At 41.9% G+C, this 27,827-nt stretch overlaps 1 protein-coding gene across 1 annotated transcript in view; it reads left to right on the forward strand.

Annotated features, from left to right (window-relative positions):
* The window catches only part of LOC127568024 (WD repeat-containing protein 27-like), a 373,338-nt gene that overhangs the window by 87,563 nt on the left and 257,948 nt on the right, over positions 1 to 27,827 (forward strand). The window contains exon 8 of the mRNA XM_052011271.1: positions 7,230 to 7,327. Coding sequence (XP_051867231.1) covers positions 7,230 to 7,327 — 98 coding nt within the window. The remainder of the gene's footprint in view (positions 1 to 7,229; positions 7,328 to 27,827) is intronic.

Here is a 27,827-nt window from a genome sequence, read left to right on the forward strand (position 1 = left end):
GACGGCTGGTCTGGTTTTGAGTCGGTATTGCCTCTTGGCATTCCTGATAGCTTTCCGAAGGTCCCATCTCGAATTCTTGTACAGATCAGAATCACCAGATTTGTGTGCAGCAGTCTTCGACTTCAGTAGGGAGCGGATCTCCTGTTTCATTCATGGTTTCCTGTTTGAGAACACGTGTATTGTCCTCTTTGGTACACAGTCCTCCACACACTTGCTGATAAAGTCTGTGATGGTGGTAGCATACTCATCTAGGCTGGCAGCTGAGTCTTTGAACATGGACCAGTCCACTGTCTCAAAACAGTCACGTAGGGGCTCATCTGCTTGCTCAGACCAGCACTGCATGACTCTCTGTACTGGATCCTTCCGTTTCAGTTTCTGTTTGTATGCAGTGAGAAGGAGCACAGCCTGGTGGTCTGATTTCCCAAAGTGAGGATGAGGGGTGGCTCAGAAGGCATCTTTGATGGTTGTATAGCAGTGGTCAAGGGTGTTAGCACCCCTGGTGGAGCAGGAGATGTGCTGGTAGTATTTTGGTAACACACTCTTGAGGTTGGCCTGGTTGAAGTCACCTGCGATAATGAAAAGGGCCTCGGGGTAACCTGTCTCAAGGTTGTTGACCACGGAGTACAGCTCATTGAATGCAGGCTTCTTGTCCATCTGTGGTGGGATGTAGACTGCCATCAGGATAGCTGAAGTGAATTCCCTTGGCAGATAGAATGGTCGACACTTCACCGTTAGATATTCCAGGCTGGGTGAACAGGAGCTCGCCAGGACCGTCACGTCTGAGCACCACAAGTTATAGATTAAGAAGCAGTTCTTCCCTCCGCCATCAGATTTCTGAATGGTCCATGAACACTACCTTGTTATTCCTTTTTTGTGCACTATTTATTTATTTTTGTAATTTATAGATTCTTATGTCTCTGCACTGTACTGCAGCCGCAAAACAACAAATTTGAGGTCATGTGTCAGTGATAATAAATCTGATTCTGACTCATAACCTATCTTTTACATTTCCTTGCTGACTATCCCTGGTTAATCTTTGCCTTTCTAAGATTAGTACCTCAGAATGGATTCCCATAATTTTCCCATGGCAAAGTTAAATTAACTGGCTTGTACTTATTTGGTTTACCCCTTCCACATCTTTTTCACTAATGGTAAAATGTTAGCACATAGGAAGTGCAGCAGGCAATTTGCACAGTGGGTGTTTGACAAGCTCCTGCAGGCAACAGTAAGAATCAAAGCAGGCAATTTCTGTGTAAGGTCTCACACAGAGCAATTAGATTAATGATCAGATTGTCTATCTTGGTTGAGGAATAAATTGTATAGAGAATACTGGCTAGAATTCACTAGTCTTCTTCAAAATAATGATGTGGGATTTTTTATGTTCATTTAAGAAGGCCTTAATTCAATGTCTCATCAAAGAGACCTCAAACAGTATTGCACTCCCTTGATACTGCACTGGAGACAGTGTCCAGTGGCACACGATACTTCAAATAAATGTTACATCAGGTTAACGTAATTGGTTTGATGGAAACATATGTTGAAGTAAATTATTTCAATCAGCATTTGCTTATGGTTTGATGTCAGAAGGAAATTGGGTGGGAATCAGGTGAGGGAAATAAACTTGCAGGACAACTGGGAGAATGGATTGAATTGGGAGCTGGCATGAATGTAATGGGCTGAATGGCCTCCTTATGAGATTTAATGACTTTGTAACTTTGTAGTTGACTTAGAGCATAGATTCATTTCTTGCCAAACTTATCAAATCTTGCGATCCTGTACATTGTGGAACCAAAATGATTGTAGTAACAGATTTTTTTCTGCTGCTATTCCTTATGCATTGAGGTCATTAAATGCCCTGTGAAATAAACTTGATGCTTATCATTACGAGGGTGCTCCACGGGTGCAATAGTCCAGTTAGGCTGGACTATTACTAATGATACCCAAAAATATTCAGTTTATCATTGTCCAAGGATCCTTTGTAGGAAACAGTGTCGAACTTTGGATGCAGAAGCAACTCTTAAGAAATATAGTAATACTTGCTGATTAATCAAATAGTAAAACAGTACTTCATTTTATAACTATCTAAGGTTTAGTGAGGAATAAAAAGCTGAATCCGTTTATTATAGATTGAAAGCATCAGTAAGTCAGTAGCAAGAAATACAAATTGTTATTACAGATGTGTCAGGATTTAATACAGCAGCTACAAAATGGAACATTGTTTCATCAAAGGAATATGATGAGTTTGTGGTTATAAATTCTGCCCACTCTTATCCTTACAAGGAAAGAGGTTTCACTTGCACTAGGAGGAAGCATCTGCTGTATCAGTGAGTAGTTGGAATAAGGTGGAAAAGAATGAGAAATATGTTTCCATTCTGCAGTTTGTCTGCACTGTGCTACCGTATAATGATGGAAAAATGTTGTACCCCAGGCTTACCAGACACCTGGTTTCAATCTTTTTTATTTCCTCTGAGAATAGTTTTTTGTTCTGCTGAAATACCTAAGGTAGATTCACTAAGACTACATGATCCCTCCTAAGAGATAAAAAAAACGCTTGTGAATGTTGAAATCCCACTATGCTCTTTCTGTGATATATCTGTGAAATAACTGTTTACTGACCTGGATGTATTACAACATAGAACATTACAGCACAGTACAGGCCCTTCGGCCCACGATGTTGTGCCGACACTTTATTCTGCTCTAAGGTCTATCTAACCCTTCCCTTCCACATAGCCCTCCATTTTTCTATCATTCATGTGTCTATCTAAGAGTCTCTTAAATGTCTCTCATGTATCTGCCTCCACCACCTCTGCCGCGGTGCGTTCCACACACCCACCACTCTCTGTGTAAAAAAAAAATTGCCTCTGACATCCCCCTTATACCTTCCTCCAATCAGCTTAAAATTATGCCCCCTCGTGTTAGCCATTTTCACCCTGGGAAAAAGTCTTTGACTGTCTACTCAATCTATGCATCTTATCATCTTGTACACCTCTATCAAGTCACCTCTCATCCTCCTTTGCTCCAAAGAGAAAAGCCCTAGCTCGCTCAACCTATCCTCATAAGACATGCTCTCCAATCTGGTAGCATCCTGGTAAATCTCCTCTGCACCCTTTCTAAAGCTTTCACATCCTTCCTATAAATGAGGCAACCAGAACTGGACACAATACTCCAAGTGTGGTCTAACCAGAGTTCTATGGAGCTGCAACATTACCTCACAGCTCTTGAACTCAATACCCCGACTAATGAAAGCCAACACACCATACGCCTTCTTAACAACCCGATCAACCTGCATCGCAACTTTGAGGGATCTATGGATGTGGACCCCGAGATCTCTCTGTTCCTCCACACAGCTAAGAGTCCTGCCGTTAACCTTGTATTCTGCCTTCAAATTCAATCTACCAAAGTGTATCACTTCACACTTTTCTGGGTTGAACTCCATCTGCCACTTCTCAGCCCAGCTCTGCATCCTATCGATGTCCTGTTGTAATCTACAGCAACCTTCTACACTATCCACAACACCACCAACCTTTGTATCATCTGCAAACTTACTAACCCACCCTTCCACATGCTCACCCAACTCATTTATAAAAATCACAAAGAGCAGAGTCCCAGAACAGATCCCTGCGGAACATCACTGGTCACCAACCTCCAGGCAGAAAACGCTCCATCTACCACCACCCTCTGTCTTCTATGGGCGAGCCATTTCTGAATCCACACAGCTAAGATTCCCTGGATCCCATGCTTCCTGACTTTCTGAATGAGCCTTCCATGAGGAACCTTATCAAACGCATTACTAAAATCCATGTACACCCCATCCACTGCTCTACCTTCATCAATGTGCTTTGTCACATCCTCAAAGAATTCAGTCAGGCTCGTGAGACATGACCTGCCCCTCACAAAGCCATGCTGACTGTCCCTAATCAGCCTAAGGTTCTCCAAATGCCCATAAATCCTGTCTCTAAGAATCTTCTCCAGTAAGTTGCCCACTCACTGGCCTGTAATTCCCAGGGTTATCCCTACTTCTTTTCTTGAACAAAGGAACAACATTTGCCACCCTCCAATCATCTGGCACTACTCCTGTGGCCAGTGAGGACGTAAAGATCATCGCCAAAGGCACAGCAATCTCTTCTCTCACTTTCCGTAATAACCTTGGATATATCCCGTCCATCCCCAGTGACTTATCTATCCTAATGTTTTTCAATAGTTCCAGCACATCCTCTTTCCTCACATTGACATGCTCTAGCATATTAAGAACACATTTAACTAGCTGAAACAAATAACAACTAAGATTTTGACATCTTGTGGATAAAACTATTTAAAGAAAGGCATGGAAAATTCTTGGCTTTATATATGGAAGCATTGGCCCAGAAAATCACTCAACCATAAAAACGTACTGAGAAATAGCGCTCCGCAGAGTACCCACACTATTTTGCCCCTGAGCTTTTAGTATGGATCATGAGGAAGGGCATGTCTAAGCCATTTGAATTTTATGAGGGAGAAGAGAAGGTAGGTAAGAGGGAAGTGAAATGTGAGGAGAGGAATTAGATATGAGCATGCTGTCATCTTCAATGAGAATATGGTTAGGAGGCACCAGTTACAGGCGACCCCTGCATTGTAGCTGATCGGGTAATTGAAATTCACCCTTATAGAATTCACAAATCACTACCCAAAGAATAAAATTCATTCTCATAGAATTTATGTGAAAAAAGAAAAATACAAAATGTTTTTGTCAACTTGCATTTCTTGACGCATGCATAGGTGATGCAGCTTCACATTATGGAAGATCGTGATATGGAATGTTTTCTAGGAATGCCACCCCCACCACCCCCCCCCCCCCCCCCCCCCCCCCCCCCCCCCCGTAACATGGGGTTCACGTGTATGAGGTTTCCCTCGTTACTCCATGTTAATTGCAAGTAATTTTAGGAGTCCTCCACAACTGCTGAAAGTAATCTGCACTGATTCATGTCATACCTGAACTGCTAAAGGATGGAGGTGGTTGTGCATTGAATCCAGCCATTTCTGGAAGTTATTGTGCCGATTATAGTGGCAACGACAATCACACTACAGGCAACCTGTTGCAGCAACACAGAACTTGACATTCCAGACAAAGAGGAACAGGTCCTCTGGGAAGAGGTCCAGTTTGCTTTTCACCCAGGAACTAGCAAGGATCAAAGTGAGGCAGTTGTTGTGGGAGGTGAACAGGGAGTTGATGGTTTGAGGACCTAGACCGAGTGCCAGATCACAACTTTGGTCAAGATCAGGAAAACAGTAACAACTATCAACTGCCAGTAAATGCACTGTTACACTTATCTATCACTATGACAATGCTCACAAACACATCTTACACCCAACACATACTTTCAGATATCCAGCCATGGCAAGCACATTGCAGGTGTGCAGCTAGTAGAGCAGCTAACTGCAGAATGGGTGGTGGCTGTGTGCAGTTTGCACGTTCTCCCTGTGATTGTGTGGATTTCCTCTGGGTACTCTGATTTCCTTCCATATCCCAAATGCATGCAGGTTGGTGAAAGATATAAAGAGGCTTCAAGGGGATACAAGTTGAGCAAATAGATGAGAAAATGGCAGGTTGAATATAATATAGAAAAATGTGAGGTCATCCACTTTGGTGATGTTCTGCAATCTGCTATTGCTTTTCTCTTGTACTATCTCAATGTACTGATGTGATGAAATGATCTGTTTGGATGGCATGCAAAACAAAGTTGTTCACTTTACCTCGGTATATGTGATGATAATAAACTAACTTACCAGAAAAGCAAAGTATTTTTTTAAATTAGTGAGAGATTAGGTAGTGTTGATATATAAAGGGACCGAGGTAAAACTGTAGACAGGTCACTGAAGGCCAACATGCAGGTACAGCAGATAATTAGGAGGGAAAATGATATGTTAGGCTTTATTTTGAGACAAAAATAAGGAAGCTTTATTGCAATTGTATGGGAACTTAGTGAGACTGCATTGGGAGTACTGTGTGCAGTTTTGGCCTCCTGAGTTAGGAAAGGATATACTTGCCATGGGGGGAATGAAGTGAAGATTTACTAGACTGGTTACAAGAATGGCAGTATGCTATATGAAAACTATGAAGAATCCTTGAGCTAAAATGTTATCTTTGTTTTTCTTTCCACAGATACTGCCTGACCTGCTAGGTGTTTCCAGTATTTTCCATTTTTATTTGAGTATATTGGGACTGTAGTTTGGGAAGAATGAGAGGATATTTCATCAACGCTTAGGGCTCAACAAGTTAGATTCAGGGAGGATGTTTCCCATGACAGAGGAGTCTAGGACATGGTTTGAGAATAGGGGGATTTTGCTTAGGATTGAGCTGAAGAGAAATTTCTTCAATCAGTGGGGTGAACTTTTGGAATTCTGTATCCTAGAAGGCTCTGGAGGGTTAGTCACTGAGTCCATTCAAAAGAGAGGTTAAACATTTTCTGGATATTAAGGAAATTGAGGGATCAGGGGAAAATGGCACTGAGGTGGCAGAAGAGCCCTGATGATCTTGATGCAGGCTTTAAGGGCTGGATGGTCTATCCTGCTGCTATTTCTTATGGTCTTAATTTTCTTATGGGTGAGGATGAAGTCAGGTAAGTTTATCCCTCACATTGGTTCACTCACTACTTGCCAAAAACCGTGTCTGGCATCAGTGATTTTCAGAACCTCGGCAGCTCAGTAAATGACAAGGGTGCAGTATTTTGAATGCTGTTTGTGGAGCACCTCACTGGGGCTGAAGAATGCAATACAGTCAAAGAAATAGAAAACTATCTTAAAGTTTCAGTGGTGTAAGTGTGGAAGAAATCAGTTTTGTATATTGAACTGTATAGGAGATCGCCAGCTCGATTTGCCTGCTGAATATCACTCAGAGATGGCAATTTTGTGATGTGGTTTTATTTTACTGCTATTTCTTTGGTTCTGTGGCACTTCCCTGCATGGCATTGCCCAAGTTTTAAAATTCCCAATCTTGTTTCCAAATCATTCCAGGGTCTTGCCTCTGACGAAACCATTTCAAAAATTTCCCCTGGAGGACCTCTATTATAGAAGAACAGTGACTTGAGTTGATAGCATATTGTTTGGATAATGTTATTAATGAGAACAATTTTATTCCCATTAGAATCTCAGGAACCTTTCTCCCAGGCTATTTGGACACTTGGTTTCAAACTTAGTTCACAGTTATCATTCTTGTGAATTGCTTATAATTTATTTTCTCCCTCTTGTTTCAGGGATCAGTGTTTAGTACTCAGCCTTCAGAATTCTATAATCTCTTTCTGACAACTGCTGTAACTGATGGGATCAAACTGTGGGACTTGCGAACTTTAAGGTAAATGTATCAGTTATTCTTATTGCAATGCTTTCATCGTAGTGCTTCTACTTACTGTATACTGTAAAAATGTGCTTTATATGATTTGTAAGTCCTAATTTTGTGGATATATTAATTATTAACATTCAACTATTCAATGAAGCACTATTCAATTGGATTATAGACTTAGGCAGCGCTAAATAACTCTTCTCTATTAACTTACAAATAAGGTTTTAAATAGCTTTAACCATGTAATTATGCCTGACTGTCCTTTACTCCACCAGTGCTTCATGCAACTTTTGTAGATGATCAATATTACTAAATGTTACAGAATGCACTGGCTCAGATCTTAAACTTAAAAAACTAGAACATAAGAACTTATGCTCAAAGAACATAAACTTAAAGAACATAAGGAATAGAAATAGAAGTCGGCCCCTTTACCCCTCATACCTGCTTGACTATTCAATAAGGTCTTGTATATTAGTGCCACTTTCCTGCACTAAGCCCATATCCCTTAGTTCCTCTAATGTCCAAAAAATTAGCGATTTCAGTCTTGAATATTCTTAGCTACTGATCCTTGATAATCCTCTTGGGAGAGAATTCCAAAGACTTAAAACCTTCTGGATGTAGTAACTTCTTATCTCAGCCCTGAGTGGCCGGTCCCTTATTTTGAGACCGTGAGCCTGGTTCTAGTCTTTACAGCCAAGGTCATTGTCTCAAAATAAGGGACATCCAGAACATTACCCTGTACCTACCCGATATACCCTGTGAGAACTTGAAGTTGCCCTGGGAGAAATTGAAGTGGAAATTTGAGATTCCAAGCCTTCTGCCACATTTAAATCCTTGCAGCTGGCCACCTATGCTGAGGAGGTTGACTGACATTTGGAAATCCATTCTGGGAGCACCTTGGGAGCTACTTATGCTTTGAGAACTTATGCTATGACTCTCTGATGTACTGGGAGCAGACTTCCCACCAGTAGTCTATGGCCTGGGTCCACACTAGAAGAAAAAGCTTGGGCCAAGGGCAGAAATTGGATGGTCTGGCAAAATCTCATTTGCTTTATCATTCTTAAGTCAGTTTATTATTTTGCTAGATGAATACAATTTAATTACAAGATTCCAAGTTCAAATAATAATATCCAGACCTCTGGGAGTTTGCTTAAACTTTTCAAACAATTATATCATGCATAAGACATGACAATAAAAATTGTTTTGAAACTTTGCTCCTGTAGTCTCATATCAGATTTGATTGGAAGTCATCATTTTAAACACATTAACAAATATTCAGGTAATTTAATTAGAATTAAATTAACAAATCAAGAGTTTGGTACTTGGTGTATTGTTCCCTATAAAAATGACATGTTGGGTATTTCTCAATACATTATGAGGTGTTACTTAAAGCTGAGTACTTGATCAAGGCCTTCTGACATAGTATGTTTGTCCAGTTCTGCCAGACAGCAGATTTCCCAGAAGATAGTGCTGCGGCAAATATTGTAGAGCCAGGTTGGGAATCACTGTAAGCCATCATTCACAATGGACAGTTGCCTTCTAAGCAAGGCAGAAAAGTTAATTTTGACTCATTTGGATAGAAAGTTATCCTGAGTGTATGCATTAGACCTGTGATTCAGTAACACTATGAAGTTTTGTTCCACCGACATTGTGCAACAAAGTTCTAAATTGATCTTTACAAATTTCAGTTCAAAATGCATATTTGGAAATCTTTGTGGATTCAATTATTTCATTGAAAGAAGGAAACAGAATATACTAACAAAATACAGATTTCTGTAAAAATTCTCACTATCTCTGAGACAAATGTGTCATTGAATTAATGATTGAAGACTTTCTCTTAAAAAGTTATTTAAGAACCTTCACATTAGGTGGTATTTTGGAATTCTACACTGGGAACAGTTTTGTATCTGTTGTGTGATAGAACCAGAGAATCATAGAACAATACAGCACAATACAGGCCCTTTGGTCCACCATGTTGTGCCGACCTTCAAACCACGCCTAAGACTATCTAACCCCTTCCTCCCACATAACCCTCTATTTTAAATTCCTCCACATGCTTATCTAACAATCTCTTGAACTTGACCAACGTATCAGCCTCCACCACCACCCCAGGCAGCGCATTCCATGCACCAACCACTCTCTGGGTGAAAAACCTCCCGCTGACATCTCCCTTGAACTTCCCACCCATTACCTTAAAGCCATGCCCTCTTGTATTGAGCATTGGTGTCCTGGGAAAGAGGCGCTGGCTGTCCACTCTGTCTATTCCTCTTAATATTTTGTATACCTCTATCGTGTCTCCTCTCATCCTCCCTCTCTCCAATGAGTAAAGCCCTAGCTCCTTTAGTCCCTCCTCATAATCCATACTCTCTAATCCAGGCAGCATCCTGGTAAATCTCCTCTGCACCCCCTCCAATGCCTCCACATCCTTCCTATAATGAAGCGACCAGAATGGGACACCGTGTTCTAAGTGTGGTCCAGCCAGAGTTTTGTAGAGCTGCATCATTACTTTGCGGCTCTTAAACTTGATCCCCCGACTTAAGAAAGCTAACATCCCATAAGCTTTCTTAACTACCCTATCCACCTGTGAGGCAACTTTCAGTGATCTGTGGATATGAACCCCCAGATCCCTCTGCTCTTCCACACTACCCAGAATCCTGCCATTAACCTTGTACCCCGCCTTGGAGTTTGTCCTTCCAAAGTGTACCAGCTCATACTTCTCCAGATTGAACTCCATCTGCCACTTGTCAGCCCAGCTCTGCATCCTATCAATATCCCTCTGTAAGCTTTGACAGCCCTCCACATTATCCACAACACCACCGATTTTTGTGTCACCTGCAAACTTGCTAACCCACCCTTCCATCCCCTCATCCAAGTCATTAATAAATATCAGAAAAAGTAGAGTTCCCAGAACCGATCCCTGTGGGACACCACTAGTCACAGCCCTCCAATCCGAATGCACTCTGTCCACCACAACCCTCTGCTTTCTACAGGCAAGCCAGTTCTGAATCCACACGGCCAGGCCTCCCTGGATCCCTTGGCCTCTGACCTTCTGAAGAAGCCTACCATGTGGAACCTTGTCAAACAGCTTACTAAAATCCATGTAGACCACATCTACTGCATTACCCTCATCAATCTTCCTGGTCACTTCCTCAAAGAACCCTATCAGGCTTGTGAGGCAAGATCTTCCCTTCACAAAGGGAATCCCTAATCAGTCCATGATTCTCTAAATACTCATAGATCCCATCCCTTAGAATCCTTTCTAACAGCTTACCCACCACAGACGTAAAGCTCACTGGTCTGTAATTCCCTAACTATCCCTACTACCTTTTTTGAATAAGGGGACAACATTCGCCACTCTCCAATCCTCCGGTACCATTCCCCTGGACAACGAGGACTCAAAGATCCTAGCCAATGGTTCAGCAATCTCCTCCCTCGCCTCACGAAGCAGCCTGGGGAATATTCTGTCAGGCCCCGGGGACTTATCTGTCCTAGTAGTTTCTAACAGCTCCAACACATCCTCTCTCTTGATATCTACATACTCTAGAACATTACCCTTACTAACACTGTCTTCAGCGTCATCAAGACACCTCTCCTTGGTGAATATTGAAGAGAAGTATTCATTGAGAACCTCACCCACTTCCACAGCTTCCAGGCACATCTTCCCACCTTTGTCTTTAATCGGACCTACCTTTACTCTAGCCATCCTTCTGCTCTTCACATACGAGAAAAAAGCCTTGGGATTCTCGTTAACCCTACTCGCCAAAGCCTTTTCATGTCCCCTTCTTGCTCTCCTCAGCCCCTTCTTAAGTTTCTTCCTCGCTGCTCTATATTCCTCACAAGCCCTATCTGATCCTTGCTGCTTACACCTTATGTATGCTGCCGCCTTCTTCCTAACTAGTTGTTCCACCTCTCTTATCACCCATGGTTCCTTCACCCTGCCATTTTTTCTCTGTCTCACCGGGACAAATTTATCCCTAACATCCTGCAAGAGATCCCTGAACATTGACCACATCTCCATAGTACATTTCCCTTCAAAAATATCATCCCAATTTACACTCTCGCCTTATAGCCTCATAATTTGCCTTTCCCCAATTAAATATCTTCCCTTCCTCTTTGCTCCTATCCCTGTCCATGACAATGCTAAAGGTTATGGAGCAGTGGTCGCTGTCCCCCAAATGCTCACCCACTGAGAGATCTGTCACCTGACCCGGTTCATTACCTAAAACTAGATCTAATATGGCATTCTCTCTAGTCGGCCTGTCAACATACTGTGACAGGAATCCGTCCTGGACACACTTAACAAACTCTGCCCCGTCTAAACCTTTGGCACTAAGCAGGTGCCAGTCAATATTTGGGAAGTTGAAGTCTCCCATGATAACAACCCTGTTATTTTTGCATTTTTCCAAAATTTGCCTCCCAGTATCCCTGCTGCTACCAGGGGGCCTATAGAATACTCCCAGTAGAGTAACTGCTCCTTTCTTGTTCCTGACTTCCACCCATATTGACTCTAGAGAGGATCCTTCTACATTATCTACCCTTTCTGAAGCTGTAATAGTATCCCTGACCAGTATCACCACCCGTCATCCTCTTCTCCCCCCCTCCCTATCCCTTTTAAAACACTGAAAACCAGGAATATTCAATATCCATTCCTGCCCTGGTGTCAGCCAAGCCTCTGCAAGAGCCACAATATCGTAGTCCTATGTACTTATCCAAGCTCTCAGTTCATCACCCTTATTCCTGATACTTCTTGCATTTAAGTAAGTGCACTTTAGCCCATCCACCTTTCTACTTTTATAGCCTGTACTCTGCTTCTCCTTCCTCAAAGCCTCTTTGCCTGTTAGATCTGACTTTTCCCCATCCCCTTCTTCCTCTGACCTACCCCTCTGGTTCCCATCCCCCCCATAGTTTAAACGATCGCGAACCACGCTAGCAAACCTGTCTGCAAGGATATTGGCCCCCCTCAGGTTCAGGTGTTTCCCGTCCTCTCTGTACAGGTCCCACCTTCCCCAAAAGAGATCCCAATGATCCAAAAATCTAAAACCTTCCCTCCTGCACCAACTTCTCAGCCACGCATTTACTTGCCATCTCCTGGGAGGCAACATACCATCCGGGATTCACGCTCACTGCCACAGAACCTTCTATCTGTTTCCCTGACTATCAAGTCCCCTATCACTACTGCCCTCCTCTTCTCCTCCCTTCCCTTCTGAGCAGCAGGACCGGTCCCCGTGCCAGAGACCTGGCTACTGCTGCTTGATCCCTGCAGGTCATCCCCCTCAACAGCTTCCAAAGCAGAAAACCTGTTGTTGAGGGGAACAGCCTCTGGGGTCCTCTGATCTATCTGCCTGTTCGTTTTCTTTTTCCTTTTCTCTCCCCTGACAGTCACCCTTCTATCTACTTCCTGGACCTCAGAAGTACCTGCTCTAAGGGGGGGTGACTGTCTCCTGATGTACAGTATCTACATAACTCTCTCCCTCCCTGATGCTTCGCAGTGTTTGAAGCTGTAACTCCAGCTCATCAATTCTTGAGCCAAAGTTCCTCCAGCCTCAAGCACTTACTGCAGACATGGTCATCGTGCACCACAGCAAGGTCCACGAGCTCCCACATCAAGCAGCTGCAGCACACCACCAAGTCCTCCATCTGAACTAATTCTTTCCCTACCTAGTTTTAGCTTACTTAAAAACTTGTAACAGATAACCTTACCTTTGCCTACCAGCTACTCGCCCGCCTTGCCCCTTTATGCCGAAGCCCCTTGAGCCAAAGCCCAAAACACTCTGCTCCCACTCATTCCGCTGCCCACTCCGACACTGCCTGCTGGTTATGGCAGTCTTCTTTATAAACTGTTCGTGTGCTATTGACTGACGTCATGTGCCTTCGCAGTTTCTCTCCGCTATCCCCGAACCGTTAGAAGAAAAAAAACTTATCTGTTCGGAACTCCTCGGCTACTTCCGCTCACTTGCCTCTCGCTCCCGATCGATGGTATTAAGTGTCATTATTCCAAAGCAATTTTAAATGGAAATCAGGTTTATCTGTTCATAAAGGTGCATGTTGAGGACAGTGAATACATTTGCAAGGAAATGATATTGACATCTTAGTTTTTGGAGAATATATGCTAAAAGAAGGATGTCACTAAGCTGGAAAGAGTGCAGAAAAGATTTACAAGGGCGTTACTGGCACTAGAGGGCTTGAGTTATGAGGAGAGACTGGAAGGACTGGGGCTTTTTTCCCTGGAGCCTAGGAGGTTAAGAGGTGACCTTATGAAGGTTTATAAAATCATGAGGGGTATAGATAAGGTGAATGGTCACAGTCTTTTTCCCAGGGTAGGGAAGTCAAAAACTAGAGGGCATAGATTTAAGGTGAGACACAAAAACTTTAAAGGGGGCCTGAGGGGTAACTTTTTCACACAGAGAATGGTGGGTATATGGAATGAGCTGCTAGAGGAAGTGTCAGAGGTGGTTTCAATGACAATTTTTAAAAGGCATTTAGACAGCTACATGGATAGGAAAGGTTTAGAGGGATATGGGCCAAATGCAGGCAAATGGGACTAGCCCAGGTAGGCAACTTGTTCAGCGTGGACAAGTTGGGCCAGAGGGCCTGTTTCCATGCTGTATAACTCAATGACTCAGTATCATGTCTTTCTAAACTGGTTAAGGGAACACCACTAGCACGTGCACTGTAGTAGTTGATAATATGTATTGCAAGTGGTGAAGTTGTAAAATGGCTCAGGACTCAGAATAACACTTTAGATTTTTATATTCTTCTGAAACGAATTAAAAAGTGATTGCCTTCTTTCATAAGCTTCCTTTATCTTAACATGGAGGTAGACAGAGCATTGTTGACTGGGATATTTACATCGAGTAGAACCACTCTGATCTATGATAATAAAGAAAAACCTCAATGATAATAGAAATGAAAAGATAAATAATTTCCCTAATTTTGACGTACTTTTAGTACAGTAATACCCTAGACCTGAAAATGAAGATGGCATCACAGTTGTGATGCTAAACTCTGTAGGTAGGTGGAGTAAACTGTTAGTTTGCTAGGCATTGACTTATTCCATACTTCTGCCCACAGAAAGCTAACCAGAATGGGAGATAATTAGACTTAATAGTGACAAATTGCTGTGTTAAACCCCACAAACTATAGCAAAGTGGCGAAGGGATAAATATAAGAGCTCGTGATCCATAACAATTTTAGTTTGGCTTCTCTCCCTGTACTAAACCAACAAAATTCTCCTCATCTTAAATCTTATAAAATCTTGTCTACTGGGTTATTCAGTTAAATATTTTTCTTACCATCTTATTTTTGGAAAAGTTTCTCACTTCAAGTCTGATAATAAAAGTAAAGAACTATAGGACATAAGTATATCAGCTGAGAAATTAGTTTGAATATCTCGTGATTGATTTTTCTTCTTCAAATAATCTCTATGGATGGCAATTTTTGATTGTTGACATTAGTGTCAAAATAAATTGATTGGTATTCAGATAATTTGGTGTGGTGGAGAAATAAAGACTGAGCAAATAGCCTTTGTTGTCAAGCAGCCCATTTCATTCACTTATTGGCAACAATGCACCTGCCAACATCATTTTTGATGTGCAGTTTCATTGGCAGCTGACTCATGCACATGGGTTTGAAGGCTGAACAAACTGAAGTCGATATCTCCAACAGCAGCATGTGATGCTCTCACCATTTCCCCAAAACTATTTCTGTTGATTCTGTTACCAGATATGAAGTCCTCTACAAAGAGCCAACTTTTCTGGATGTTACATGAGAAGGTTTACATGCATCATCAGCACATTTGACCACTTAAAGAATGTATTGTGATGTAAACATTCCTTTCTAGGCCGGTGTTTTTTGCTGATCCCTAATTGCCCCTCAAATTGAATATTCCAGAGGCTATTTAAGGCCAACCATGCTGCTATAGATTAAAAAAAAAGTTTATCCCAAATAAAGACCAAATCTTCCCTGCAGGAAATCTCACAAATCTGTTGAGTTTTTTGAAGAGGTAACCAAGAGGATTGATCAGGGCAGGGTGGTGGACGTTGTTCACATAGACTTTAGCAAGGCCTTTGACAAGGTTCCACATGGAAGTCTAATCTGGAGGGTTAGATTGCATGGGATCCAGGGAGAGCTAACTTAAGTGGATGCACAATTGGCTTGATGGTAGGAAGCAGAAGGTGATGGTGGAAGGTTGTATTTCGGACTGGAGGCCTCTGATTAGTGGTGTGCCACAGGGATCTGGCCCCATAGTTTTTTGCCATTTATATAAATGATTTGGATAAGAATGTACAAGGTATGGTCAGGAAATTTGCAGATGACACTAAAATGGGTGGTATCATCGACACTGAAGAAGGGTTATCAAAAAATTATAAGGGGATCTCGATCAGCTAGGTAACTTGGTCAAGGAATATCAAATGGCGGTCAATTCAGATAAGTGTGAGGTGTTGCGTTTTAGGAAGTCAAACCAGGGTAGGTCTTTCACAGTGAATGGGAGGACCCTGTGCACTGTCGTAGAACAGAGGGACTTAGGAGTACAGGTACATATTTCCCTGAAAGTAGCGTCAAAGGTAGATGGGGTGGTGAAGAAGGCATTTAGCACACTGGCCTTCATCAGTCACGGCATTGAGTACAGGAGTTGGGATATTATGTTGGACTTGTACAAGACATTGGTGAGGCTGTACCTGGAGTATTGTGCACATTTTGGTTACCCTATTACAGGAAAGACGTTGTTAAGCTGGAAAGTGTGCAAAGATTTATGAGAATGTTGCCAGGACTCGAGAGCCTGAGTTATGGAAGAGGTTGGGCAGGCTGGGACTTTATTCCTTGGAGTGTAGGAAACTGAGGGGTGACATTACAGAAGTGTATAAAATCATGAGGGGCATAGATATGGTGAATGCACACAGTCTTTTTCCTAGGGAAGGGGAATCAAATACTAGAGGGCATAGGTTTAAGCTGAGAGGGGAAAGATTTAAAAGGGACCTGAGACGAAACTTCTTCACACAGAGGGTAGTGTGTATACGGAATGAGCTGCCAGGTACAACAACATTTAAAAGACACTTGGACAGGTACATGGATAGGAAAGGTTTAGAGGGATATGGGCCAAATGCAGGCAAATGGGTCTAGCTTAGATGAGCATCTTGTTTGGCATAGATGAGTTGGGCTGAAGGGCCTGTTTCTGTGCCATATTACTTGATGATTGTAAGGATATTAGTAAACCCAAAGGGTTTTGAAACCATCCACTAGTTTTATGATTACCATTCCTAGTAAAAGCTATTTTTATTTCAGATTTATTTAATTGCTTGAATTTAATTTCACAGCTGAGTAATTGTCCAGACTTCTGAGTCAAGTCTAGTAACTTAACCATTATGCCACACTGTCCATTGGATGGTGTTAATGCATTTACTGTAACATGGTCCCTATTCTAAGAATTCTGCTTAGAGTTCAAGCAACCTTTTAAGATAAGGCGTGAATTTTTATATCTGTTTTCTATGGATCACTTCAACTTGTATATGAAGGGATGGGGTAAACAGATAGTGAACTCACTGATAATAAACCAGTCATTGAGTGCTGCAGGCACAAAGGAAAGACTCATTACTATTTTAAAAGAATTGGTATTGATTTTTCAGGTGTAGATGAAGTATACATCATCTGTCTAGGGAAAGTGTTCTCCTTTACCAAGTAAAACTCCATATGTTCGGATACATGGGAAAAGAGATATGCTCCCACGATACATTAAACTGTATCATATATAGTTTTTAAAAAAAATTTTATATACAGCGTGGTAACAGGCCCTTCCAGCCCAACAAGTCCGCACCGCCCATTTTAAACCCCCAAATTAACCCACCCGTACATCTTTAGAATGTGGGAGGAAACCGGAGCACCCGGAGGAAACCCATGCAGACACGGGAGAATGCACAAACTCCTTATAGACAGTGATGGGAATTGAACCCTGATCGCTGGCGCTGTAATAGCGTTGCGCTAACCAGTTGGCCAGTATCTTACACAGATGATGAAACCTAAAATGCTACTGCAACAGAAATTAAAACAAAATAAATGTGAATATAAGTATTTTGTCCAATATCAAAGAGATCTGCTCCCAACCCTCCATGTACATTTATCTTCAGAACAGCAGGCAAAATGACTGCAGTTACCCTTTCAATTGGGAGCAAATGTTTGGGAAGGCAGTGAAGAAGATTCTGGAGTTATACAAGATAGATGGTGACAAGGAGTACTTTTTTGCTAAATTGATGTATTATCGGGTTAGAAGTGGATGATGTACTTCCTTCATGGATAGAATTTCAAGAATCATTCAGTATTCAATTAAGGTGTAGTGAGTGGAATTGGCAATGAAAAGTTTGGGGAAACTCTTGGATGGTAGTCTTTGTGCAAACACCAAATATGAAATACAACTTATCTCTGGTTAAAGACTGTTTTCATATTTGCCATGCCTGAATTTATGTTTCTATCACAAATGTCACAAACCTACCATCAAAATATTGAAAATAAGTACTTCCAATTCATCTTCCTTTGGTGGAAATGACCCATCAATTGGGTTAGATGAGTGATGTTGTAGAAGTGATGCATAAAGTGTAAATGGTGCAATATCTGGTACTGTGCATGTGGTGGTTGCATTAGTCTTGGGTAAAGTATGTTGTGCTACTCATCCTGAGAAATTATGATCTTGACTCTTCATATTTCAGCAACTGGAAAGACAATGCCTATCTATTTGATATTTTTACACTCATGCATTTCTCAGGTACTCTTTGATACTGCAATTTTGCAGCTAGTTTCTTATTTATCCAATGTTGGCTAGAGAATCCTTAGCAGCTGTTACTCTGACCACTCCCACATCTTTACCTCTAGAGTCCCCCAAAGTTCTATCCTGAAGTGCTCACTCTTTCTTATTTGTGGACAAATTGGCAAGATTTCGGATACATGTAAGAAGTGAATAGCAGTTTGAAGTTGCTTATCTTGAGTCCATGGTAGTTGGGTGGTGGGAGTTGAGGGGTGAGGATCAGGGGGAAAGACTTGGCTGATGTTTCCCAGACTCTTTGATTTTTTAAGTCTGATGATTTCTGTGATTTCTATTTCTAAAGGTGTAATCCTCCTCTTCTGCTTGTCAGTGAAATGTAATTTTTCTTAGCTGATTTTTCAGTGTCATTAAAATTTTGTAAAGAGTGGATGACTTTGTGTGTATATATATATAAATTTCATGGTGCAATATGTTTTTTAACTAGAAAATCACTGCTGAATATAATTTGATCAATTGGCATAAAACAGTATTGCAGAAATGTAGCAAAATGCCTTTATGCCTGAAAGTACACAAACTGCCCCTTTGAGGAACTTCTCTTTGGCACTGAGTTTAACATTTGGTTAGATCCACCAACTCCAAATTCTGCACATTTAACTTTAGTATGTAATTTAGTGTGATCATGGCTCCATCTTGATTTTGTTTCTCAAAGAGCTTTTATTGAATTGCCAAACACTACCTTTAATAAGATAGATATAATCACACACTTCCCGTTCAGCCAATTTAGTTATGCATTTCACTATAATAAGTCCAAACCAAATGTAATGTTTTTCCATTCATTGCCAGCCTGGAAGCTTAATTTTACATTAAAAATGCAGGGATCTCATAGCAATTCTGTGATTGACTATCTGTTCAGATTGGAGATCCAGATTAATTTGAGGTGGCTTTCAGACTAGATCAGTGCAAATAATGCTCCAAAATTATTTTCCAGACTTCACAGTTAGAACTATGTGATTTTTAATTCTTCATTTGCTTCTGAGTAATATCATTGAATAATTATTCTGTACTTTCAACTCTGTACTAGTTCTGATTGTTCCATTACCCAAGGCATAGCCTGGCTCAGTTATTTCTTATTTTTATTTTGTTATGTATTTGTTTGGCATCTCATCATCCTGTCTTCTCAGAACTGGCAGTTCTTCACCTTCTGACAAACCTGCCGAAATGGGGAGCGCAAATTCTACTTCACTCTATAAACCTAACACAGTATTTGAAATTGAACAGCGATCCTTTATTCTCTGTGTATGTGCCTTCAGGGCTCACTGCTTCTACCTGTATCTTGAGTTGTGAAGTGTTCATGGCTAAAACTATGCCTTTTAAAATTCATATGATGTGAGTGTCGCTGGAGAGGATCATCGTTGATTGGTAAGCCACCTTCTTGAACAGGTGGAGTCCTTGTGCTGATGGTAGTCCCACAGTGTGGGACTAAGGAGTTCTGGAATTAAATCCAGCGGCGAAGTAGGACATATTTCAAGGTCAGAAATATGTGCGATTTGGAGGGGGAAACCTACAAGTGGTGGTGTTCCCAAGTGCCTCAGCCATTGTCCTTCCTGGTGGTAGTGTGGTTTGGTTGTAAGTGCTGAAGTTATTATAAAGGCACATATGTATGTTACTTGTTGAAAACTGCTTAGATTGGAGACCCATCCTATTAATATAAATAACTGAAGTCTTAGGAAAGCTAATGTGGTGGGTTGGAGTGTGCGTTAGGGGGGTTGTGAATGAAGTGGAAAGGGTGACAGAGAATGTTAAAACGGGCAGTTTCCCTGAAGCAGCTTACAATGTAACACCATTAGATAAGACTAATTCATTTACTGGGCTCTCTCATCAGGCATCTCTCAGTAAGATGGAAGGCAGGTATTCCATCAGCTCTTCTAAGGAACTTAACTACCAACAGAGGTTTATATTAATGTTGTCAGAATTATGCAGATAGAAAAAGCCAATAAATTTATAATTTTTCTCTAACTTAGATATTAAATAGCTTCAGATATTAAATAAGCTCTTGTGGCGACTCACCGTCTAGTCGGGCGAACCGGCTCGGCAGTCGGGTCGCGCGGCGTCGGAGCGACGAGGCCCAAGATGGCGGCGGGCCTCGTCTTTCCGAGCGACGGGGAGAACCCGCGCGCGGGAAAGTCCTGATGATGTAGGACTTACGTCATTGCCGGTTGTTTTGGGTGGGAACATTCTCCCTTAAAGGGCCCGCGCAAGGCGGGAAAATAAACCAGTTCTGTTTGGCAATCCTCCGAGTGAGTCTTGTTTTATTCCGCGGTAGCAACTGCTACACTCTTTGTCAAGACAAAAGGGAGTGAGTTCATTTTCAAAGTATGGAAGACAAGATGAGAAATACTGTAATATGTATTTGTACTTTTCAGTGCTTTTAAGAGCTTAGAAGGTTGAAAAACTTGCAGCATTATGAGGAAATAAACTTGCTAAGCCTTGTAGACCATTTTATGTGCCCAGCATTGGCAGCCTTCTGACTTTCTATTTTCTTTACTCACTGGAAATATTAGGTTCTATTTGATTGCAAAGTCCACAGTAGGACTCACTTTGACAGGCAGGCATTATGTTTCAACCTCTTTAGACATGCACACAGTCCACAGTCACATTTATCCCAACACCCACTGAGAAATAGAAAGACATCACCACCCAGGAATGTGCACAAACCACAAATATATAGCATGATTTCCATAATATCAGACACAAATGTTTATGTAATGAATGCCTGTGGTAAAAGTGACTCTTGTTATAAAGACAGCCTTGGTTTGCAGAACTACAGTTCAAAAATGCTGAGATCAATTTGTGAACCCTTGGGAACTGTGAAGCTTTTTCCATTTGACCAGCATCATTGTCAAAGTATCCCACATAATCAGAGAAATGCATTAGGGACACAAAGCAATTCCACATCTGCAGTTTCCGACTTTCTGTTAACAAGCTGTACCTTGCCTCTGCAAAGTTATTGCATGGATCTAACACAAAAGGAGTGCATGATTTAAAAAACTTAGGGGGAAATATAACCAGTTCAATTAAATTGACCACAGAGAAAAGATGTATGACTAATGTGGTGATAACCTTTATCACAAGAACCTCACCCTTTGGGTACAGTAGAATAGTGGTTATGTTACATCAGTAATGACCCAATGACTTGGTTTATTATTTTGGATATGAGTTCACATTGCACCAAAGCAGCTGGGGAATTTAAAATGTTAACTAAGTCATCTAGATTAAAAATTAATAATATTGGTAACCCAAAAAGGCATTTTGTTAACTAACCTACTTTAGGGATAGAAATCTGTTGTCCTTACTATCGATGTATATCTGGCACCAGAATTGTAACCATGTGATCGATTCGTAACTTTTGGTTGATCTGGCCCAGCAAGATACTCACTTCATGGACAATTAGGGATGGGCAATAAATGCTGGCCCTGCTAGCAATGCTCCCACCCATGAAAGAATTTGAAATGATACCCTATCTTGAATTCTGTGAAACTGAAAGTTTCCCAATGAAGGGTGCTGCAGCCGAAGTTATTCAGTGCCTGTTACTTTTCTGTGCAAACTGTGAAGAAGCATGCATCTTATGAACTATGAACAATCATTTCAGTTAGGTGCTAGTTATTATTATCTGCATTCAAATATTATTATAAATGATGAGTGTTTGCAACATTTTGGAAATATTATTGCTGTTGAACTCTTGAGCTGATCTTGCTACCCAGTATCCTCTCCGTAACAAATCATAGTTTATTTATAAATCAATAAGACCAGTCCATTTATATTTTGAAAACCCTATCAAGCCCTAGGCCTTCCAAGCACAACGATTGCCTGGCTGGCCTCCCTTTCTCTTTGCTGTGTAAACTTTAACTCATGCCAAGCTCTGCTGATTATCATCATCCCAACTCCTCTCCTTGCTGATCATCATGCCCCAATTTAAAATTTTTGTCCTCATGTTTAAATCATTTTGGGGCCTTCTCCTCACTATCTCTGTTGGCTCCTTCAGGGTAACCCTAGAGGTCCTAGGATTCAACCTACAGCATTGTCTTAAAAGCAAGTAAATCTTTTCAGAGTAGTTGGAGACCAGAACTTCAGATATGGGCCCACCAAAGCTATGTATGAGTCGGGAGAGACTTTCTTACTCTTTCCTTCAACACGCCCCTCTCATAGAAAATGCGCCATTAGCCTTTGAATTGCTGCTCAACATGCATGTTATTTCCCTTTGCTTTATGTAGAAGGTAACCAAACCCGATTTATTTTCTCATTATTTAACAAATAATTTTCTGGTTTTCAAGTTTTACTACCAAAATGAATAACCTCATACTTTACATCTGCTATCTTTTAATTCACTCAGCCCTTTTATTCCTTCCCTCCCTCCGTATAGCCTTTTCTCCAACTAGTTTTGTATCATCAGCAAATCAAAAACTTGCAGATGCTGGAAATCTGAAATAAAAACAGAAAATGCTAGAAACACTCAGCAGGTTGGGCAGCATCTGTGGAAAGAGCAACACTGTTATTGTAATGGCCACAACATCATAGTTTCATGTTGTGACCCATGCTCTAAGTTCATCGCCCTTGTTCCTGATACTTCTTGCATTAAAGTAGACACACTTCACCCCATCCAACTGACTGCAATTTTGCCCAGTCAAATGCCTATCCTTCCTCACAGTCTCTCTACATGCTGCATCAACCTGTACACCAACTGCCCCATCCTCTGACCTATCATTCTGATTCCCATCCCCTTGCGAAACTATTTTAAACCCTCCGCAACAGCTCCAGCAAACCAGCACGCAAGAATATTGGTCCCCCTCCAGTTCAGGTTAACCAGTCCCTTTTTTACAGGTCATACTTTCCCCAGAAGAGATCCCAATGATCCATAAATCTGAAACCCTGCCCCCTGCACCAATTTCTCAGACACACATTCATCCACCAGATCAACCTATTCTTACCCTCACTGGCGCATGGCACAGGCAGAAATCCAGAGATTACTACCCTTGAGGTCTTGCTTTTCAGCTTCCTACCTAGTTCCCCATATTCACTTTTCAGGACCTCATCCTTTTTCCTACCTACATCGTTGGTACCAATGTGTACCATGACTTCTGGCTGCTCACCCTCCCCCTTTGGAATGCTGTAGACCCAATCTGAGATGTCCCTGACCCTGGCACCTGGGAGGCAACATACCATCCGGGAGTCTCTTTCATGTCCACAGAATCTCCTGTCTGCTCCCCTTAACTATTGAGTCCCCCATCACTATTGCTCTCCTCTTCTCCCCCCCTTCCCTTCTCAGCCACAGAGCCAGACTCAGTGTCAGCGACCTGACAGCTGTGGCTTTCCCCTGGTAGGTCCCCCCCCCAACGGCATCAAAAGCAGTATACCTGTTATTGAGGAGATCGGCCGCAGGGGTACTCTGCACTACCTACCTATTGCCTTCCCCTCTCCTCACTGTCACCCAGCTACCTGCCTCCTGTAACAGGTGTGGCTACCTCCCTGTAGCTTTTATCTATCACCTCCTTATTCTCCTATATGAGCCGAAGGTCATCCAGCTGCAGCTCCAGTTCCCTAACATGGTCTGTAAGGAGCTGCAGCTGGATGCACCTCCCACAGATGTAGCTGTCAGGGAGACTTGAGATCTCCCACATCTGGCAGGAAGAACACACTACTGACCTTGGATCCATTGTCACTACTTTAGCGAGGCACTAGAGACTGAGAGTCCCACTTCTCACCCCAAGTCCTGGCCCTCGCTACCTGGAAAAGAACTAGTTCCTGACACTCATCTCTTTATATGGCTCCTACTTCTCGCACCGAGGGTCCCGCTTCTTGCTCCAAGTCATGGCCCTCGCTACCTGGAAATGACTTTAGAATATTGTGTTCAGTTCAGGTCACTATATGAAGGATTGGAACCTTTAGAAAGGGTGCAGAGGAGATTTACCAGGATGCTACCTGGATTAGAGAGCATGACTCATGAGGATAGGTTGAGCAAGCTAGGGTTTTTCTCTTTGGAGCGAAGGAGGATGAGAGGTGACCTGATAGAGGTGTACAAGATGATAAGAGGCATAGATCAAGTGGACTGTCAGAGACTTTTTCCCAGGATGGAAATGGCTAACACGAGGGGACATAATTTTAAGGTGATTGGAGGAAGGTACAGGGAGATATCAGAGGTAGTTTTTTTACATAGAGAGTGGTGGGTGCGTGGAACATGCTGCCGGGGTGCTGGTAGAGGCAGATACATTAGGGACATTTAGAGATTCTTAGATAGCCACATGAATGAAAGAAAAATGAAGAGGTATGTGGGAGGGAATGGTTAGATTGATCTTAGAGTAGCCTAAAAGATTGGCAGAACATCATGAGACGAAGGGCCTGTGCTGTGCTGTTATGTTCTATGTTCTTCTAAACTCTGATGAGTACAGGCCCAACCTGCTCAACTGTTCCTCATAAGATGATCTTTTTCCAAGATTCAGTCCAGTGAACTTTCTCTGAACTGCCTCCAATGCAAATATATATTCTTAAATTGGGAGACCTACATCGTACAGAGTACTGCACAGATATGATCTTGCCAAAGCTCTGAACAGTGGTAACAAGACTTTCTTACTTTTGTATTCCATCCCCCTTGCAATAACCAACAATATGCCATTTGTTTTTCTATTTTCTTCCCGTATTTGCATGCCAACTTTCTATGTTTCATGTACGAGGGCACCAAAACTCTCTGTAGAGCAGCATTCTGTAATTTCTCTTTACTTAACCAATATTCTGCTTTCTTGAATTCTCTTCCCTCCACCTCCATTGAGCTGTAAGGTTATTCAACAGGAGAGTTCCCACACATTTAATGAACAGCAAACTGGCTAAGGGATGGGAGAGTTCACAAACTGAAATACCCTGCCTTGTAGCTGGAACAACAAGCTCATCGTAATTCCCTTTCCCTTTACAGTTCACCTTCTTTAGCTACCTGTTGAGATAATTTATGTATTCATTATTGTCCTTACTATCTGGGATGTGTCCTCTTCTCATTACTACCAACAGGGAGGAGGTACAGGAGACTGAAAACACATGTTCAACGTTTCAGGAACAGCTTGTTCCCCTCCACTATCAGATTTCTGAACGGTCCATGAACCCATGAACACTACCTCGTTATTCCTTTGTTATTGAACTATTTATTTATTTTTGTATAGTAATTTTATGTCTTTGCACTGTACTGCTGCCGCAAAACAATGAATTTCATGTCACCTAAGTCAGTGATAATAAATCTGATTCTGAATTTTTACACCATTCCTCTTCTTTTTCTTCCTTACTATGGTTGCTCTACCTTTCTCTCCTCTTTTTGTTTCTGCTCTTCATCCTCCTCTCTTCCTCTCCATCACTTCTATACATTCTCTGCTTCTTTCTTCACTTCTGCACCCCATTTATTCCTTTCCGTTAACTGGTTCCTTAATGCCACACTTTTGTGTGTATTTTTTCTAGATTTTATTTATGTCCAGGAGGTGTGGTTTTAAAGTTTCTAATTATCTGCTCATGATTGGCTAGGCAAGTGAACTTTGTGTTAAATCATGGCATCTCTTGGATATTCAACTGTACAAGAAGCTGGTGCAGAGTTTAAATTTTTCTTTGGCCATTCTGGCTATTCATCATCTCACAAATGTTTAATCCTGTTGGCCTGGTATCCAGAATACAACTGGACCATCTTTAAATTTTTCTTAGTTTGATCGACTGAACAAACAACGCTTATTTTTTCGTCAACTGACCTTGGCCCTGTTTATTGGCAGGATTCAGCATCTAACATATTATGGTTGGATACCTTAAGTTAGACTATCTCAGTTAGGATAAGAGTGGTAGTGGATCCTGGATCCCATGCTTCCTGACTTTCTGAATGAGCCTTCTATGAGGAATCTTATCGAACGTCTGACTAAAATCCATGTACACCACATCCACTCCTCTACCTTCATCAATGTGCTTTGTCACATCCTCAAAGAATTCAATCAGGCTCGTGAGGCATGACCTGCCCCTCACAAAGCCATGCTGATTGTCCCTAATCAGCCTATGATTCTCCAAATGCCCATAAATCCTGTCTCTTAGAATATTGTCCAGTAATTTGCCCACCATTGAAGTAAGACTCACTGGCCTGTAATTCCCAGGGTTATCCCTACTCCCTTTCTTAAAGAAAGGAACAACATTTGCCACCCTCCAATTATTTGGCACTACTCCTGTGGCCAGTGAGGTCAGATTGTGGCCAGAGTTGTAGAACAGAAGGACTTTGGAGTACAAGTACAAGGTTCACTGAAAGTGGGGTCACAGGTAAAAGCTGGTGAAGAAGGCTTTTGACATGCTGGCCTTCATAAGTCGGGGCATTGAATATAAGTTGGAAGATCATGGTACAGTTGTATAGGATGCTGGTGAGGCCGCATTTCAAGTATTATGTTCAGTTTTGGTGGCCCTGCTATTCAAAACATGTTATTAAACTGGAAACAGTGCAGAAAAGATTTACAAGGCTGTTGCCAGGACTTGAGGTTTTGAGTTAGAGGGAGATATTGGACAGGCTGGGACTTTAATCGTTGGAGCGTAGGAGACTGAAAGGTGATCTTACAGAGGTGTATAAAATCATGAGGGGCACAGATAGGGTGAATGCACTCAGTCTTTATCCCAGGGTTGGGGTATCAAGAACTAGAGGGCATAGGTTTAAGGTGAGAGGGAAAAATTTAATAGGAACTTGACAGGCAACTTTTTTACTCCAAGTATCTATGTGGAATGAGTTGCCAGAGGAAGTGGTTGAGGCAGGTACAATAACAACTTTTAAAAGACAGTTGGGTGGGTACATGGATTGGAAAGGTTTAGGTTATGATCCAAATGCTGGCAAATGGGACTAGCTCGGATGGGGCATCTTGGTTGGCATGGACTAGTTGGACCAAAGGGCCTGTTTCTGTGCTGTATAACTCTATGACTCTATAATTGCAAAATTGGACCAGCATTCTGATCTGTATTGATAGTCGCACATTTTCCCAGCATTAGACAAGCATCTAATGATATATTTCATTGTGCAATGTCTTATGGTTAAGATTTGGATTAGGGAGCAAAAGTTCTAAGTGCAGGGGAACTAGGAGCACAGTGTAAAGCATTCTCACTTCATTTGCTATTTAAAGGGATTTTTTGACACATTGGATACCTTATAAGGCAGCTCCAAAACAGAATCCAGACTCCTCAAGCACTTCAAAAGTCCACATAGTGTGCATTAGTTAGCAGGGAGTGCCAATTGCAGTAGTTGGCTGTTGAGCTATTCATTGTGGATGGTTTCTTCAGTAGTCACACCAATGGCAGGACGTCATTGCTGGGAATTCCAGGTTAGATACTGCAGGTTGCAAGACCACAGTCAGGAGTGTCTGTGAAGACCCTATGCATAGAGAGACTTCAGAGACATCAGACTGCCACCTGGACTTCTCTGAAGAGCAGCATGTTCACAGGCTCAGCTTTTATAAGGTTGTAATAACCAAGATCTGCACAATCCTGTGGGATGACCATGCTCTCATCTCTGCACTCCTATGTCTCAAGGTCATGGTAGTTCTCAGTCTCCTGGCTTTAGAATCATTTGGGTGGCTGCTGCTTGTCTCTGCCGTATTTCTCCATTTGCTACTCACCACAGGTTGCCAAACTCTGTGCTCATGGAGGAATTACTTCATTTACTTTGATATCCACAAAGACAAGGTGGCATTTCAGGTTCTGGTTGTTGTTTGTATTGTGCAG

The sequence above is a fragment of the Pristis pectinata genome, chromosome 3 (genome assembly GCF_009764475.1).
Source record: "Pristis pectinata isolate sPriPec2 chromosome 3, sPriPec2.1.pri, whole genome shotgun sequence".
Classification (NCBI taxonomy): Eukaryota; Metazoa; Chordata; class Chondrichthyes; order Rhinopristiformes; family Pristidae; genus Pristis; species Pristis pectinata.